The sequence below is a fragment of the Scleropages formosus genome, chromosome 10 (genome assembly GCF_900964775.1).
Source record: "Scleropages formosus chromosome 10, fSclFor1.1, whole genome shotgun sequence".
In the NCBI taxonomy this organism is placed as follows: domain Eukaryota; kingdom Metazoa; phylum Chordata; class Actinopteri; order Osteoglossiformes; family Osteoglossidae; genus Scleropages; species Scleropages formosus.
In genome coordinates, this window is record NC_041815.1 from 25,623,847 (window position 1) to 25,639,987 (window position 16,141).

Here is a 16,141-nt window from a genome sequence, read left to right on the forward strand (position 1 = left end):
TCGTTTCACTCTTTAAGGGAACATGGCCAGATTTTGCGCCCTGGTTGCACCTCAGATTGCTTTGTTCAACTGCAAGTATCTTATTTCTCTGCAAGTCTTGATGCCATGGACCTCGGGCTTCCAGCTCGCAGCGTTTCACCCTTCAGTGGCGCTAGGCCTCGCAGCAGCCAACATGATCATCGCCACCAAGCTCGCCCACTGCATTATTCATCACCACTACACACATCTTCCACTGCTGTCAGCGGCCACTCCATGTTTCATTTATGCTGTTGAGTGCCAAGTGCCTTTCATTATTCAACGATTGTTTTAGAGAAAAAAAACAGACAACAAGTAAAAAGGAGCATTTTGCTACCTTGCGGAGGAAAAGGTGAGAGTGGAAGCTCAGTTCTGTGGCTCCCAGTCGCTCTTAATTGGCATCCCACGCCAAAGGGAAGCTCTGTTGAGCTGTTGTGGCATGTCAGAAGAAGCTGAGCAACGCATGCATTTTGCCTGGCAAAGGTGCTAAATAATTTACTTTCCGTTGTGCCTCTGAAAACTCGCTAAATCAATTCCTTTCTTAGATATTACACAGTTTTTGTTGATAATGTTAAGTCTTTCAAGTGAAGCACACACCCAGAAACAAGGGTCCTTTGGAAAACCAGAGGTCAGGAGATAGTTGGACAGGTTTTACCAGTTGTTCAGCCTTGGGGAGTAGAGAGAGGGGAAAAGCCCTGTGGAACACCTGCTTCTGACCTCTGCATGGTGGGAGCTGCCCTTAGCAGCTTTGGAGCGCCAGATGCCAGTTCCTCTGTAAACGGGCACAACTCTTAGGTGACCAGTGCACACCTCCACCACCGCCATCATCACTAAGCCCGTAAGGTTCTGGCTTGCTTGTAATAAAATGCCAGTAGGCCCATAAATAAGCTATGAAGCAGAGCTACTGGCGCCCTCTGCCCCCAAACTGCAGGGAATGTGAGAAGTACTGGCTGTCATGTGGAAGACTGTTGTTCGTCACACACACACACAGACACACACACAGACACACACACCCCCCAGCAGCTGCCCCATGTGTGCATACCCCTGTACACTGTCTCTTAATGTGTCACACACATAAACACACTTTCTTTTCAGAGTGAAAGGAGTGTGTCCCATAATTCTGTATGTTGTGTGCATACTGCAAGGTTGCTTTATGTGACTTACCCTGGTGACTGCACTATTTTTCTCCTGCTGGTGTGTGCACCTGAGCATCAGCCAAGTGTGAGATTGACATTTCCCCTCCCCACCTGGGGCTGGCCTGGCCCCTAAGGAAGGGGAGGTACCTCCCATTGCCTTTTCTTCCAGAACATTCTTCTGAATTAGTAATGAAGCCTTTGTGCTGGACTACTTCTTCATCCCAGCCACTCCACCGTACCCTGACACCGGGGTCCATCATTGGGGAGCGTGTCACACTCTGCATGCCAGCTGTGCACTTAAAAGAGCCTCATTGCACACTTCCATGCCATCTGGGCAAGATTTGGCAATGTAACCATGCCATGCAGCCTTGTACTGCTTTAGGAGCAGGTGGGTTCAGTGCCTGGAGAAGTGAAGACCGGGGATAGGGAGTACGCATGGGGTTCAACCTCACAGGAGCCAAGGACTCCAGCCACGTTGGGCCACAGCTCATATCGTTGCCTTTGAACTGGGCTGCACTCTGTCAAGATGAAGGATATGGAAAATGTGCACGTAATTAAATGGCTGTATTGAGGGAGACACAGGTTGATGTTTACTCACAGTGTCTGCGAGATAAAAGCATTAGGGCCATTACTGTGCTAGCCAAAGGCCCCTGGAGTGGCAGTGGATTATATTTCTTCTGCTTTTATATGGCTTTACAAATTACAGCACGGGGAATATAAACAACAAGCTTATACAAGGAGTCTTTGTGCTGTATGTATGTCCTCATCCTTTAAAGGGCCAGAGTTCTACTATTGACTCACGCTCAGATTATTATCAGGTTACGCTTTGCTTACTGCAGGAATTAATAACGGCCGCGCAGCAACAATTTCGCATAGTGAGGTGCTGTTTGCTCTATCATGTCTAGTTCTGAGAAAATAATAAAGTTTCTCCTTCCATTGCCGTTCTCATCTGTTCTCCATCTTGATTTTCTTACAAGAATCACGTTTTTCCAAAGCTTAGTCTTGCAGATAATTGCTGTTTTGTTCAGTAGCGGATTTTGTAGGGAGTAAATTCTCCCACTCCATTGCGTGAATAATTTACCCTGTGCCACTGCTGCATTGGAAAGCGTTTGTGGGACAAATACTTTGCCTTGAGTCTGTAAATGTGGACAAAAGAGCCCGTTGTCGCTGTAGTGTTGCCGCTCCGCAAAGTTTGATGTTTTATTGATGAAAACTTTCCGGCCTGCACATCCCTGCTGCCACCAACCTGATGAAACTCAGCCATGCTTCAATTCACAACTGCAGGCGAATACTCTTTTGTGCATATCTTGAGGCTGCCTCAACACCATGCCTGGCAGAATGGCATGGGCTCGTCTTTTTGACCCCTGCTGCTTGTACTGGTCAGTTCTTGCGTGGTACTCTGTACTTGTGGCACAAGGTTTCAGATAACCAGCATTAAAGGGAAGACCATGCTTAGCGTCCCCATCCAATTCCCCCTTGCTCGCTATCCCAGCAGCCCCACAGCCACACCCTGCCGTGATAAGTTTTCCACTGACTGCAAGAAGAACTTCTGCTTGACCCTTCCAACACATTTCCAAACCAGTGAAGATGTTCGTCAGTTGTGAAGCCATGCTTATTCAAGAGTAAAATCCACACAGCAGAGACACGGGTAGCGCTCAACAAGAGAGAGAGCTGGGCTTTTAGATCAATGTTCATCCCCAGAGAATGGCTGACTTTTTGCACAAGCACTGTGCAGTAACAGTGATTTTTTTTTATTATTATTATTTTTTTTTATTATTAAGAGAAGGAGTTTTAACACACCAACTTTCAGCCCCTTAGCAACAGCAAACAAGGGATGTGAGGTAGAACAAGTCGTGCAGCAGGTCACCCGGTCTGTGTCAGACCTTCATCTTCTCATGCTATATCAAAATGCCATGCCAGGCCGAGCTTGGAAAGGCTGAAGCTGCGGATGACGGCTCTGCATCCTGTGGTTTTCCTGTTCTAGCTCCTTAGTGACCGTTAATGTGAACCAGACCGAAGCAAATTCTTACCACAACGTTTCCTCAGTCATGCAAAGGCTCTCCATTTGTTGGCTTGGTTAGCTTTATTTAAACATTAAAAATGTTGCCCTGCTGCCTGCTTTCTATTGCTCCTGTGCTCCTTCCATATTGTGGTCTTCCCCCTACATGTACCGCAGAGTGGAACTGATGGCTACCCCTGGTTGAGATTGTTGGGTACTGGTACCATTGCATCATAGTGGGAAGGGAAACAGCAGAATCGCTTCTGTGTCCCAAGTGCCATTTACAACACAAATGATCATGTTTCCTCTTGCTTTCTCTCACTTTCACTGCAGCTCCTCAAAGGAACTAAAAGCATTGTCTGTCTGTACATGTGCTTACATCTGGCAGATGTTGGACAAGTTACGGGAGCGCTGGACAAACACGGGCCTGTGGGAGCAGATTGAGCAGAGGAAGATTATTGTCACAGAGCCCAGGGGTGGGGCCAGAAGTGACTTTGATGAGCTGCTACAGAGTTACTATGATGCCATCAAGGACCCGGGACATAGAGGTAGGCTAGGAGGAGCCCCAGGTGAGGGCTCAAGTTGAGCCTGCAGCAGTGTACCTTCTTACTAGCATCCTGTTTTGTGATAATAGTTTATGTTCAGTTTGGGTGGTTAAAGAAACAGCCATAAGATATAGGGCAAGACATAAAAATTTTGCCTTTAAAATTTTGCTGTTCTGTTTTGAATGGCAGTATAAATCAATGTGGGAATGTGGTAGTGATGGAGATTGTGTCACGATGTTTGCAGATGGCGCACTGCTGATTGCTGTATGCAGGGGAAAAGTGAGCGAGGGACTAGACTTCACTGATGACAACGCCAGGGCTGTGGTCACCATTGGGATCCCCTTCCCCAACATCAAGGACCTACAGGTAACAGGTGCTGCTCTGCTATGGAAGAGCTTGCTGGTCAACACAAGCTATAAGTGTGACACTATAGCTTTAAATGATCTTTTTGCATTAGTTAACAGCTGCTATGGGTGGTCTGAGAACCATAGGCAGCAGGTCAGTTGTCATTATTCTGTAAACCTGACCTACAGAACAAGTAACAAGTTCTGCAACGTAGAAGTAGCAGAATCACTGTGGCATCATTGCTCCTAGTCTGTAGGAACAATCGTTTTAGTAGTATAAGATGGAGGCAACAGGGCATGGTTGGTTGGATGAGGGAAGCCATGTGTTATATCTGCTAAGCAGAAGTGGGGTCTCAATTAGTTATTTCCAGATCGCCCCACCGATGATCACTCTGTGTGTGTGTGTGTGTGTGTGTGTGTGTGTGTGTGTGTGTGTCTGTGCATGAGTGAGCATGGGTCCACTCCTGGAGGAAAGGTCAGTCTAGCTATAAGTCACGGTCACCTAACAAACTCCCTGAGTCTTGAAGGTTGGGCATTTTATATATGTTCAGTTTTAAAGAAAATGGGCCACAGAGAAAAGGGGCCTTTTTTGTGATCCGTAAAAAAGTGAAGTGATTTTGCCGTGTGTGCCCTGTCCTAAACAGATGCATCTGACCTTTTCAAGTATTTTTTTTCCTTCTTCTTTTCTACCTTGCTGTCAAAGTATGTTGAAGGTTTCCTAACTAGGTCTGTCACCGTGGGATATGTGCGGATGATTGACGCTTCCCACTCCTTCACCTTAATGTAGCTGTTGATGCGGCAGTTCTGGTACCTCTGGGGGGGAGGGGCTTTGATTTTTTTCACTTCTGCTCCACTGGAAACCGATTGGTGGAAAGCACCTGCCGTTTGGACAGCGAGGGTGCAGGGAGTTCGTATTGCATTAGGTTCTAATCACGCAGCTTGTTCACGGTCCCTCTGAGCGCGCCGGCCGGGAGATGAGTAGATGGGCTGGGGGTTGGGCAGAGGGTGCCGAGCGGGCGAGCTGGCCAACCGTGAAGGCTCTCCGTGTCTTCAAATGCCACATACGGTGGTCAGCAGCACTGACGCTGTTAGTCTGTGGCCTCTGAGATAATCCCCAGACTATTCTGGTATCTGCCAGAATGGTGCTTCTTCAACGTATCTCCTTCAGGGTTGAAAGACAAGGTCATTCGTGCACAGTCCTTGAAGTGGCCCTTTGCACATCTGTGTTCCTGTAGTCCGGTTTTCGTAAGTGTTTAAATCAGGAATGGGAATTTGTGTCCTGTGACACCTCCTAGGTTTGTAGATTTCCGTGCTCTTCTGCCAATAAACGTCATTTAAGTCACTGTTTCCATGTAACATAAAATGAGTCTAGTCTTTTCTACTTCTGAATGATGTACTAATTTATTTCCATTTTAAGTCTGCCTTTAATTTTTACCTTCAAAAAGTAGGTGAAGTTGTTCTTTCTTTAAATGATAACTGTAATCAAATTACTCAAGTTGTTGCATGTAGGTAAAACTCACAAACACTCTGCCTCTTGTGGGCAGTTTCCACCTGGATCAAATTGGTGTAATTTTCTTTTGTACTGCTGTAGTCTTTCACTGATGAAACCATATTGCTGTACCCTTTTGTCCAGTTAACATTTTAGCCTAGAATGCAAAGACATTTAAGTTATATTTATTCATTTAGCTGATGCTTTTCTCCAAAGAGACTTACAATGTTAAGGTCACAATTATTACATGCTTACAATCGTTTACCCATTTATACAGCTGGGTAATTTTACTGGATCAATTTAGGGTAAGTACCTTGCTCAAGGGTACTACAGCCGGAGGTGGGGATCAAACCTGCGACCTTTGGGTCCAAAGGCAGTAGTTCTAAAAACTACGCTACTAGCTGGCCCATTTGTGTAATAGGAAACAGTTGACAGATGAAAATCAGAGGGACTTGGTGCCGTTTCCTTTTTGCTTTGTCTTGTATCAGTGCGGCCTGCAGAGCATCAGTCACATGGTACAGCTCAAGGAACCAAGTTGCGGCTTAGCCATGCCCTGGGGACCACAAGGTGACCCCATTAGCGCTGCAGGGGACAGGACTGTTGTGCTAACGGCTGTCAGAGACAGGTGCCTAGCTGGCCCACTCCTAGGGTGATGACATGCCAGGAGCTGACTAGTGGGCCATCGAGGTGGGATTGGAGGGGTTCAGTTTAAGGGGTTTCTCAGCCACACAGATATGTCAATGGGAAAGGCAGACACACAGACTGAATAACGGGCATCTATACACACCACACACACTCCCACAGTCATCTTAACCCCCTCCCACCAATCACAGTTATGATAAGAAGTTTATGGGAGCACTAGGCTGCCTTCCTGAGCTGTAAAGGTTTGCTGTAGGCCTCCACCTAAACAGGGATCATTCTTTTAATGGCTCTGTTATGGTGGTTTGGGGTCAGAGGTCAACTTTAAGTGGGTGAAGGAAAAGGAAGGAGTCTCTGCTAGTCGTTTAAACAATTAAAGATTTAAAAGGCCAGTAAAAAGACACTTAGAGCACATATTGCATCTCTGTTTGCCTCACACTGTGCTGTAAATCTTTTTGTCTAATCCTGGGAGGCATCATTTTAAACACTACTGGCTGCTGTGCTTGATGGTCTGTACCCACCCTGCCGAAATGACGTTTCCAGACGTATACAGCGTGAGTATCAGTGTGTAGCAGCAGTGAGTGGCTCTGTATATGGTGTGCCTGAATTTTCTGGATGGAACTAAGTGTAGTTAAATGTGCCATCTACACAGAAATATGTTTTGTCTATCTTTTTATATGTGTTATGATTTTGTTACAGATAAACGTTTACATAAATAGAGGGATTTGAAGTTACTCCAGTCATTTCCTTTATTGTGGTGTAAGTGGATGTGGATGGCTGAAGAATGGATTGGTAAACGGTGTTTTGATGAATGTCCTGTTACCGGTGATTTATTAGACTTGTGTGATTAGACATTTGTAAACAGTGCTAGAGAGAAGTGCTTCAAAGAGTAATTAGTAGGTATGTCTCAAAAGTTTGATAAGTAATGTGAGAAGTGTTTGGAAGTTATATGGGTCATGTTGTAGTTCGGGTTGCAGTTCGGATTATTTTGTATAGCGCTCCTTTCAACAGGTGCCTTACGTAGGGCAGTGCTCAAAGGGCAAAGTGACATCCAGCCGTATTAGTAAAAATGGTAATGATACATTGTGAAAATATGCTCTTCACACATATAAGCTGTGTGCTTTAGGTGTGTATGCAGTGGGTATCATAGCTGGTTCCCTACTGCAGGGCAGGTATGTACACTTAGGTGTGTCACGGTAGATTCTCTTTGGTATGGTTTCTGTGTACATTGTGTCTGAGGGCAGGTTCTCTTTTGTTGGCTAAGTGTGTATACTTGTTGTCTGCCTAGTTAAACAACAGGTTTACAGGTACTCCTCGGAGTATGTGATTTATGACGACCCAGACTTGCAACTGCAGTCCCATCAACCTTACGGAGTCCTGACGTTCGGCTGTAACGTCTAATGATGAGCGCTTCATCTGCTGTACAGTAACATCGACTATTGCACTGCCATATTTGTTATTGACTCAGCCAGTGTGTCTACCAGCAGCTGCATTTTGTATGCAAAAACTTTTTTATTTATAGAACATTTCAGATGTGATTGCATTCAAGTGAAGGAAAACACATTTGGAAATGAAGGGGAAAATAGAGCCACATGGATACTGTACCATATTTATTATTCTATATTAGTAATATTTTAAAACTGGACAGCTGGTAACATAGTAGTTAGAGCTGCTGCCTTTGGACCCAAAGGTTGCAGGTTCAGTTCCCACCTCCAGCTATAGTACCATTGAGCATGGTATTTACCCTAAATTGGGCCAGTAAAAATTACCCAGCTGTGTAAATGGGTAAATAATTGTAAGTCACTTTGGAGAAAAGTGTCAGCTAAATGAAATAATCTATATGTAATTTAAATTTTGTGAAATAAATAAATATAATAAAGTCATATTAATCAATCTAGCATTCATTCTTATTGTTTATACTATATCCTTATGGTTTAAATAATATGTATTATAAGGGGATTTGTGACTTACGACAAGGTCATAGGGTGTTATAAAGTTTTTTTTTTTTTATTATAGATTTGTCTAAGGTTTTTACAGAACATAATCAATTAAAAATTTGAGGGATATCTGTTTTGTTTACTGTAATTATATACTGTATTCTTAAGTTTTGCTCGTTGTGATTTGGTAGTAAAATTGGGGACAACTGGTAGCATAGTGCTTAAAGCTGCTGTCTTTGGAGCACAGGTCACAGGTTTGATCCCCACCTCTGGGTGTAGTACCCCTGGCTGTAGGTACTTCTCCTAAATTGCTCCAGTAAAATTACCCGGCTGTATAAATGGGTGAATAATTGTAGTAAACTAACATTGTCACTTTGGAGAAAAGCATCAGCTAAATGAACAAATTGTTACTCGCAGAGTTCCAGTCCCAATTGTGTTTGCAAGTTAAGGAACCAGTGTACTTACGATAGCTCTGAAAATATCAGAATGTATTACCTGAATCAAGTATGAATAACATGGTGTAATTTTACTTAGCACAATGGGCTGTTCTGAATTTCACATTTGCAAGAATACACTCAAAATGAAAAGACTAGAAAACCATCTTTATCACACTAAACTGCCTTCTGAAATACTTTATTTTTGTATAATTCCTGCTGCACAGTTTCAGATTTTCTGTGGAAAATGTGCTTTGAAACCCGCCTTAGGTGTGTGCAACTCGATTTCTGTGATCTCCACTCCGCTGTGATGCCGGAACGCCTGAGGGGAGTAAGCGTGGAAGCAGAGAGGCTTGCAGACCTCACTGGCATCTCCACGATAGCCACATGATGGCAGGGACCGCCAGGGGCTCACAAGCCACTGCTCGGCTGAGCCAGTTGCTTGCGAAGCTTGCCTTGTGGCCAGATGTGTGTTTTTAAGGATGAACAGGTAGAGCAAAGAGGAAGCAGGGGGAAAAAAGTCTCTTGACATTTTAACTAATCCCTTCTACCTTGTGCTTTCTTGCACATTTAGGAGATTTGCTAGCAGCGAGAATTGGCTTTTTCACATATGCAACCTGTCAAGTTGGATTGAGTGCTGACGCGGAGCTGGCTAGTGGAGCGCTGCATGCTGAAATGGACTCCGAACGGCTGTAGATGACATTGGCAGCCCGGGGCTACTGCCCTTTCCTTTGACAGCTGGGGCCTGTGACTGGATGCCTCAGTGCTCCTGGTGTCACTGAGACGGATACATCTCGGCAGGGAGCTGACGAGATGAATGCGTGTCTGTCCCTTGCTGTGTTCTGGGATGGGGGGTGGCGAGAGGACAGTTTCACTCTTGGCATTCATCTATCAAGCTTGGGGCTGTAACTTCGCTGTGTATTTTTTACTTTCACATTGCTCACAACCAAAGACATGGCCTCTCTGGAGTCAGCCGCTGATGCTGACGGGGGAAGTGGATCTGGTGGTGCCCTCCACACCAGTGTGCCACATGCAGCACCAAGATTTAAAGCGATAACTTGCAGTTTGGCAGGGTCTGTGTGCAGCCTCACATGGCAAGGGGCTGATGGGAGGTAGGGGCTGCAGGGAGAGCTAGCGTACCTAGCGCGTGCCACCACACCGGCCCCAAGCTTACCATACCTGTCAGAAACGGTTAGGGGCCTCTAGCCCACCTGTCCTGTAGCATGGCCTGTCAGATGCAAGATGAACTTATCACATGTCAATCTAGAAAGGTTAGCGCCGCAATGTGGAGCGATGGGTGAAAACTGATGGATGCTTTCATGGCATTTTTGCAGGAAGGTAGATGCTGGTTCTGTCCCCCCCCCCCCGCCAACAGCCTCCACACATACACCCAGCCCTCTTTCCTCCTTCAGAACAGATCTGTCCATGGGGGCATGTGAGTAAAAACCTCTTCGGGCTCTGGGTGTCATCAGCGGGATCACCCCACCCTGCACCAGTCTCTTGTCCGCCTTCGCACTCCCCAGGCCAGACGCGTCTACTTAGTTTTTCATCAATGACCGTGACAGGTGGGGAGCCCCTCAGGAAAGCAGTGGTGGTGGCCGCAGCCCAGGTGAAACTCTACCGCCTTCTGGATTGTTGGGATGGCTGAACAGACATCAACAGGAGTTTCAGGGATTTTTTTTTTTTTTTTTAAATCTAGCAAAAAAAAAAAGAGAAAAGGTCAGGAATTGTTGTTGCTTGTCTGTCAGAACAAAGCCAACTTGATGGGCAGCATCAGGTTCATTTTAGTGGCTGTTTTCAGAAAAGAATCACAACATCATCTCAGATCTGAATCAAGGCTTATTAAGCCCCTGTGTTACATTTCATATATATACTCAGTTTTCCAAGAGAAATATGCTGAAGTCCATAAAAACTGAACAGATTTAGATTACACAAGTGAAACAACCATAAAATCTGTTTTATCAGTGTAATAATAATAATTGTAATTTTGCGTTTAAAAAAAAATGTCATTTTGAGATTGTTTCAATAGTTTCCCCATACTTTGTTTCACAACAAGGCAGCAGCTTGTCATACTGTAAATAATCTCACACACGCACATTGTCTGAAACCGCTTGTCCCAAGCGGGGTCATGGCAAGCCGGAGCTTAACCCGGCAACACAGGGCGCAAGGCTGGAGGGGAAGGGGACACACCTAGCATGGGATGCCAGTCCATTTCAAGGCTCCCCAAGCAGGACTCGAACCCCAGACCCACTGGAGAGCAGACCCAGGCCAAACCTGCTGTGCCACCACACCCCCTCACTGTAAATAATATTGTCATCAGTAAAGCCTCTGTAAAGTGACTTTTTTTTAATAAATCAAAATTGATTTAAATTGCATCAGCCTTTCCTCATCCCTCAAAAGTGCTTGATTGTGTTGACAGCTTCAAAAACAGAAAATATAACTTCACTGTTATAAAACACTTATTGTATGTTTTTGAAGCTGTCAACACAATCAAGCACTGCTGTAAAACTAGGAGGCGCGGCAAGTTTCCTCTGTACCCGCTGTGTGGCAGGTCTGGGGTTTGAGCTCTGCTTGGGGTGTCTTGAGGTGGACTGGTGTCCTATCCAGGGTGTGTCCTCTCCCCCTTCGGCCTTGTGTCTTGTGTTGCCAGGTAGGCTCCGGCTCGCCGTGACCCCTCTTAGGACAAGTGGTTGTAGACATTGTGTGTGTTGTAAAACATTTAATAGGTGTGGCATGTTGCTTTCTTTGGGCTTTGCTCCTTCCTGATGCTCCCCTCAGCCTTGCATGTCCTCTTTCAGTGGTTGTTTTGTTTTCTACAGGTGGAGCTCAAGATGAAGTACAATGACCAGCACTCAAAAACCCGTGGCCTCCTGTCCGGTAGCCACTGGTATGAGATCCAGGCCTACCGTGCCCTCAACCAAGCCCTGGGCAGGTGCGCAAAATGGTTTCCCACCAGCAATCCACACAGTGTCTCAGCAAGTCCAGGTGAAGAGAAAATTGACTCCCTCAATGTTGCACTCTCGCTTCCGCAGGTGCATCCGGCACAGGAACGACTGGGGGGCGCTGATTCTAGTGGATGATCGCTTCAGGTGTAACCCTAACAAGTATATCACAGGTGAGGAGCACAACTTCAGTGGGTTCTTGTGGCTGGTCATTTAATTAATATAAACTAGACATAGTACTCATTGTGTTTCTAAATAAACATCCAAGTGTGGTTACACATTCTTAACACTAGGTGACAGTCCTTGCCTGTGACTGACTTGAGACTTTCTTAGAATTAGACTTTCTATTTGTTGTGAAAAATGAAAAAAGAATTATTTTTATCTCCCTGAATATATGTTTATGTTGCTGAAAATGTATTTATTTTCCAGATTACATGTTTATGTGTGTGCTTGGACAGAGATGGACAGAGATGCCCACACATGCTGTTTATTTCTTCCCACAGGCCTTTCGAAGTGGGTGCGTCAGCTTGTGCAGCATCATAACACCTTTGGTGGCGCCATGCAGTCGTTGGTCACCTTCTCTGAGAACCAGCAGGGGGCAGCGACAGCCCGTGCAAATGGCTCCTGCCCACCCGAGCAGACGGAGCCTACAAAATGGCTCCCATCCCCCTCCACTCTGTCCTTGCTGCTCCCTTCCACAAATCCTACTGAGAAAGCAACTGAGGACCCACCCCAGGATTTCACACCACGGCCGGTGCAACAGGTGTCTGGCCAGAGGGTTTTGGATCCGCCCATCCCTGAAGCTACCACCAGCTACAAAAGTCAGAGTGACACACAAGGTAGACACATGACATGTGAGGACAGCCTCCAGTGCTCACAAAGAAATTGTGTCTTCATAATGGTCTGACTGGCTCTCTTTCATATGCCGGATCAACATGTGTAATGTGGGTAAGTTTACCCCTCTGTATCTGCAAGCAATTCTGCAGATGATTTTGGTTTGTAAAAACCTACAAATAATGCCATCAACTGTGATCCCATGTATAGTAAACAACACTCTTTATGGAATCTTAAATGAATCCACATTAGACATGGTCCGTATTGTGACAGTACATCCAAAGAGACAGGAAACTGTACAACGTAATTTGATTTTTACTGAAGAGGATACAGCGTGACATTACACTGTACATAATGTCACACTGGAACATTGGCAGCGTACAGCTGAGAATTTTTCCAGTTTTTAGCACTTCTGCAAATGGAAGTTCACGTGTGTGAAGAATCACTTTTTCCACATTAGTTCCTGTACGATTTTCTTTCTTGATGTTGTAAGTTCATCGGTGCCATGTGATGAGGGAGAGCTGGAGACACAGGTGTGATTGTGAGGACCTGACCCTGTGCCCGCTGTGCTTCAGGCTCATCTCAGCACTCTGCCATGCCTCTGTGGCCTTCATGTTTTATTGAAGGTCAAACTGTAGTGCATGGAGTAGCAGCACATGAAACTGGGAGAACCCAGGAGGATTCCCTAGCTGCAGCACAATTAATAAATAAAGTGCCCATTACAATATGCTCATCCTATTGCATCTGGGCTGTTGTATGTGTGTGGTTTTTTTTGTTTTTTTTTTTTAAAAAAACTTCCCCTGGCTACTATTCTCCTATAGCACTTCTGAATGTCTCATGTTTTCAGAAGTTGGCACACAAACTTTGACAGTTTCTTCAGTGTAAGCACCAATATTTGCAATAAATGAAAAAGTATGCATAGTTTCACTGTCAGTTGTTTAAGTAACACCATTTCTGATATTTATTCAAATTAGGTTGCTAATTTGTGAATTCCAAACCTAAATTTTGTGTCTTTATATGCCAGTTTATTATTACAGTCCATGGTCCTGTGCTCTGATCCACAGCTTTGGCCTGTTAGCCCTTTTCAGCTGTTGTTGACTCTATACTGTGTAACTCTGAAGGTGTATTGTGAAGATAAGGACCAGCAAGTAGTATAGTAATTACAGCCATTGCCTTTCATTCAAGGAGCACAGATTTGAATCCTGTTCCTTGTGTAATATCCCTGACAAAGTTACTTAGCCTGCATTGATAGAACAAAAAATACCTATGTCTTTAAATGGTTAAATATATATAAATAGCTTTGTAATAATTGTAACATTGTAAGATGATTTGGAGAACAGCGTGAGATAAGTGAGTAACGGTATTGAAAAGCAGGATGAAAGTGCACACACTAAGAAACTGATATGGGCTTTGTTCACACGTGAGCCCTTTCTTTAAATCTGAAGTGTCGATATATACTTGTCAGCAGCTATCTGCACTCTGAGGTCTATGGCATTACCACATTTTTTGGCTATTCTGACATTTTCAAAAAAAAAAAAGATGTAGCTACAAGGGTTGTCTCGTATTCTCAGGTCACCGTGCATTTGAACCTCGTGCTGCCATGTAGTGTTTCTTCCAGGTAAATCTCATGGCCTCAAGTTGTTCATTTCAAGAATTTGTCTATACTGTTTCAGTGTTTTTTCCTCAAGACCAATAAGAAGTTTGCTTGTGCTCATATGGTTTATTTGTGAAATTAATTTTTTAAGCTAAACTTCCCTCGCTAGACAGCTGGTTATTCTGTAATATATTTTTTTCAGTCTCATTTATTGGAGTTTGCTTGCTTAATCTTGACATTTGTTCCTTGTTTGGTAAGTGAACACGCATAATGGCATATTGCCATTGTGACATTGTTTGGAAGTTGCAGTGGTCTCTTGGGTGCATTGGGGTTTGGGGGGATGGCTGGGGTACCTCATTACCATGCTCCACACCCTGGGGGCTCTGCTCAAGTGAGACGCAGAGGGATGAGCAGATGTTTGACTGTTGCTTTTAATTAAATCGTGTTGACCTTTGTTTGGGGTAGATTGAGCATGTATGTTTCCTCTCCTCTTAGGGTGACAGCAGAGTAGAGGGGAGCCCTAAGGCCCAAGGAGGTGTCTCTGAGGTCCTCTGAGTTGAAACAGTCAGAGCAAAACCACAGCATTGTGTGTTTCTGGGAAATTATTAGCCTGGGTTGCCAGGTTCTTTCAGGAGCTGGTGCAGCGAGTGAACCTCAGAATTGTTGAGAGTGTAACCTTATGACCTGTAGAACCCCAGACACAATCACAGATGCTACTATGTGGATCGGCAGAACTTTTCATATTTTTTTTGATTTAGCATTGTGTCTGATGGCATTGTGTTGTGTCTTGGACAGACGGCTGCAAACCTGTGACGCAGCAGCCTTGGCGTTCGGCTGATGCCCCCCAGTACTACGGCAGGGACATCTGCGCCCTCTCTTCGCCACAGCCATTAAATCCTTTCTTCACCTCCACTCCTGTGACCAGCCACTTAAGGATGCCCATCTTCCAGACAAGTGACCATCACAGGGAGGCCAACTGGGAGCCTGCCCTGGAGGAGAGTGTTGAGACCCTAGCATTTCATGTGCCTATTACGGAAGTGGAGCTCCCTCTGAATGCAGTCATTGACAGCTTAGGACAGGAGGAGAGCTTGGTCCACTCTCTTAGAAAGGACCCTGAACTCTCCCCTGAGGGGTTCACGTCGGCATGTAATGCCCCTGTTGATGTACAAACTTCACCACCTGAGGACGAGGATGAACAGGAGGAAGATCAGACCATCTTCTTCACACCAGAGCTTTTTGAGACTGAAGATTGCGATGAAGATAGGGGAGTGTCACCACAGGGGACAGCATGTTGTGTAGAACTGGGCACCAAGGGTGACCTTCTTCTCTGCAAGGCAGCAGCTGAAGTGCTGTCTGAGGACCTTTTTGGGTCTGAACAGGGCTGTAGAACATTGAATCCTGCTCCCTGTGATGGCCAGGAGGGTGGCACTCACTCACCTCTCAAGCCACTTGTAATAACAGACTATGAGCATATGGCATGTAATTCAGACAGTAAGGATGGGGCTATGCAGAAGGCAGAGGGCCAGCTGGACAACAGACAGGGCAGGAACTGGGCAAATAGGCTCTCTAGGTCTAAGCAGAAGGGGCCCCAGACATCAGCAGGTAAACTTACATCTTTCTTTCCCTTTAATTCCCATGATAAAAGCCCCCCATCCCTCAAAACTGATTAGGCCTTAAGATATAGGTTATGATCATTGATGGTGTGATGTCATTGTAGGCATTGTTTATATCTATTTAAAAATTTTTGTCGAAAATAAAAGTGATCAGAGAAAAACCATCTTTTTGCTTTGAATAAGAACTTTTTTGGCCCCATGCAGTGCTTCTACTGGATGCTGTAGAATAAAGGCAGTTCTGTTTTTTCCTGTATTGGTCTTCATGGAGCACACATTACTTGTGATGTGTACTGGAAACATACAGCCTCGCAGAGCTGTAAACAATCTCAGGAAGTTCGCACCATACGTTTCACACCTGCTTAAAGCTTATATAAATGTGACCTTTCCAGGCAGGCTACATGTCTTCGAAAAATAATGCCTAATGTCTTTAGTGTCTCTCTTAAACAAAGTTCTGTGAGACAGTTCTATTCTTTGGGTGTTGCTGGAGATGAGGTGGAATTGAAGGTTGTTGACTCAGCCAGTTGCTGTGTCTGAAGGTAAGCAGTCCTTAGTGCTGTTGGAACTAGGACATATGTGCATGGTAACCCCTTCTGTGACCATCCTCACCAAAGAGCTGTCTG

At 45.0% G+C, this 16,141-nt stretch overlaps 1 protein-coding gene across 1 annotated transcript in view; it reads left to right on the forward strand.

Moving 5' to 3' along the window:
- brip1 (BRCA1 interacting helicase 1) overlaps positions 1 to 15,671 on the forward strand; it is a 30,270-nt gene extending 14,599 nt beyond the window's left edge. Inside the window, exons 15-20 of the mRNA XM_018748367.2 lie at positions 3,539 to 3,698; positions 3,940 to 4,061; positions 11,358 to 11,470; positions 11,571 to 11,653; positions 11,984 to 12,319; positions 14,704 to 15,671. Of these exons, the coding sequence (XP_018603883.2) occupies positions 3,539 to 3,698; positions 3,940 to 4,061; positions 11,358 to 11,470; positions 11,571 to 11,653; positions 11,984 to 12,319; positions 14,704 to 15,578 (1,689 nt within the window). The 3' untranslated portion in view covers positions 15,579 to 15,671. The remainder of the gene's footprint in view (positions 1 to 3,538; positions 3,699 to 3,939; positions 4,062 to 11,357; positions 11,471 to 11,570; positions 11,654 to 11,983; positions 12,320 to 14,703) is intronic.
- The last annotated feature ends 470 nt before the right edge of the window (positions 15,672 to 16,141 follow it).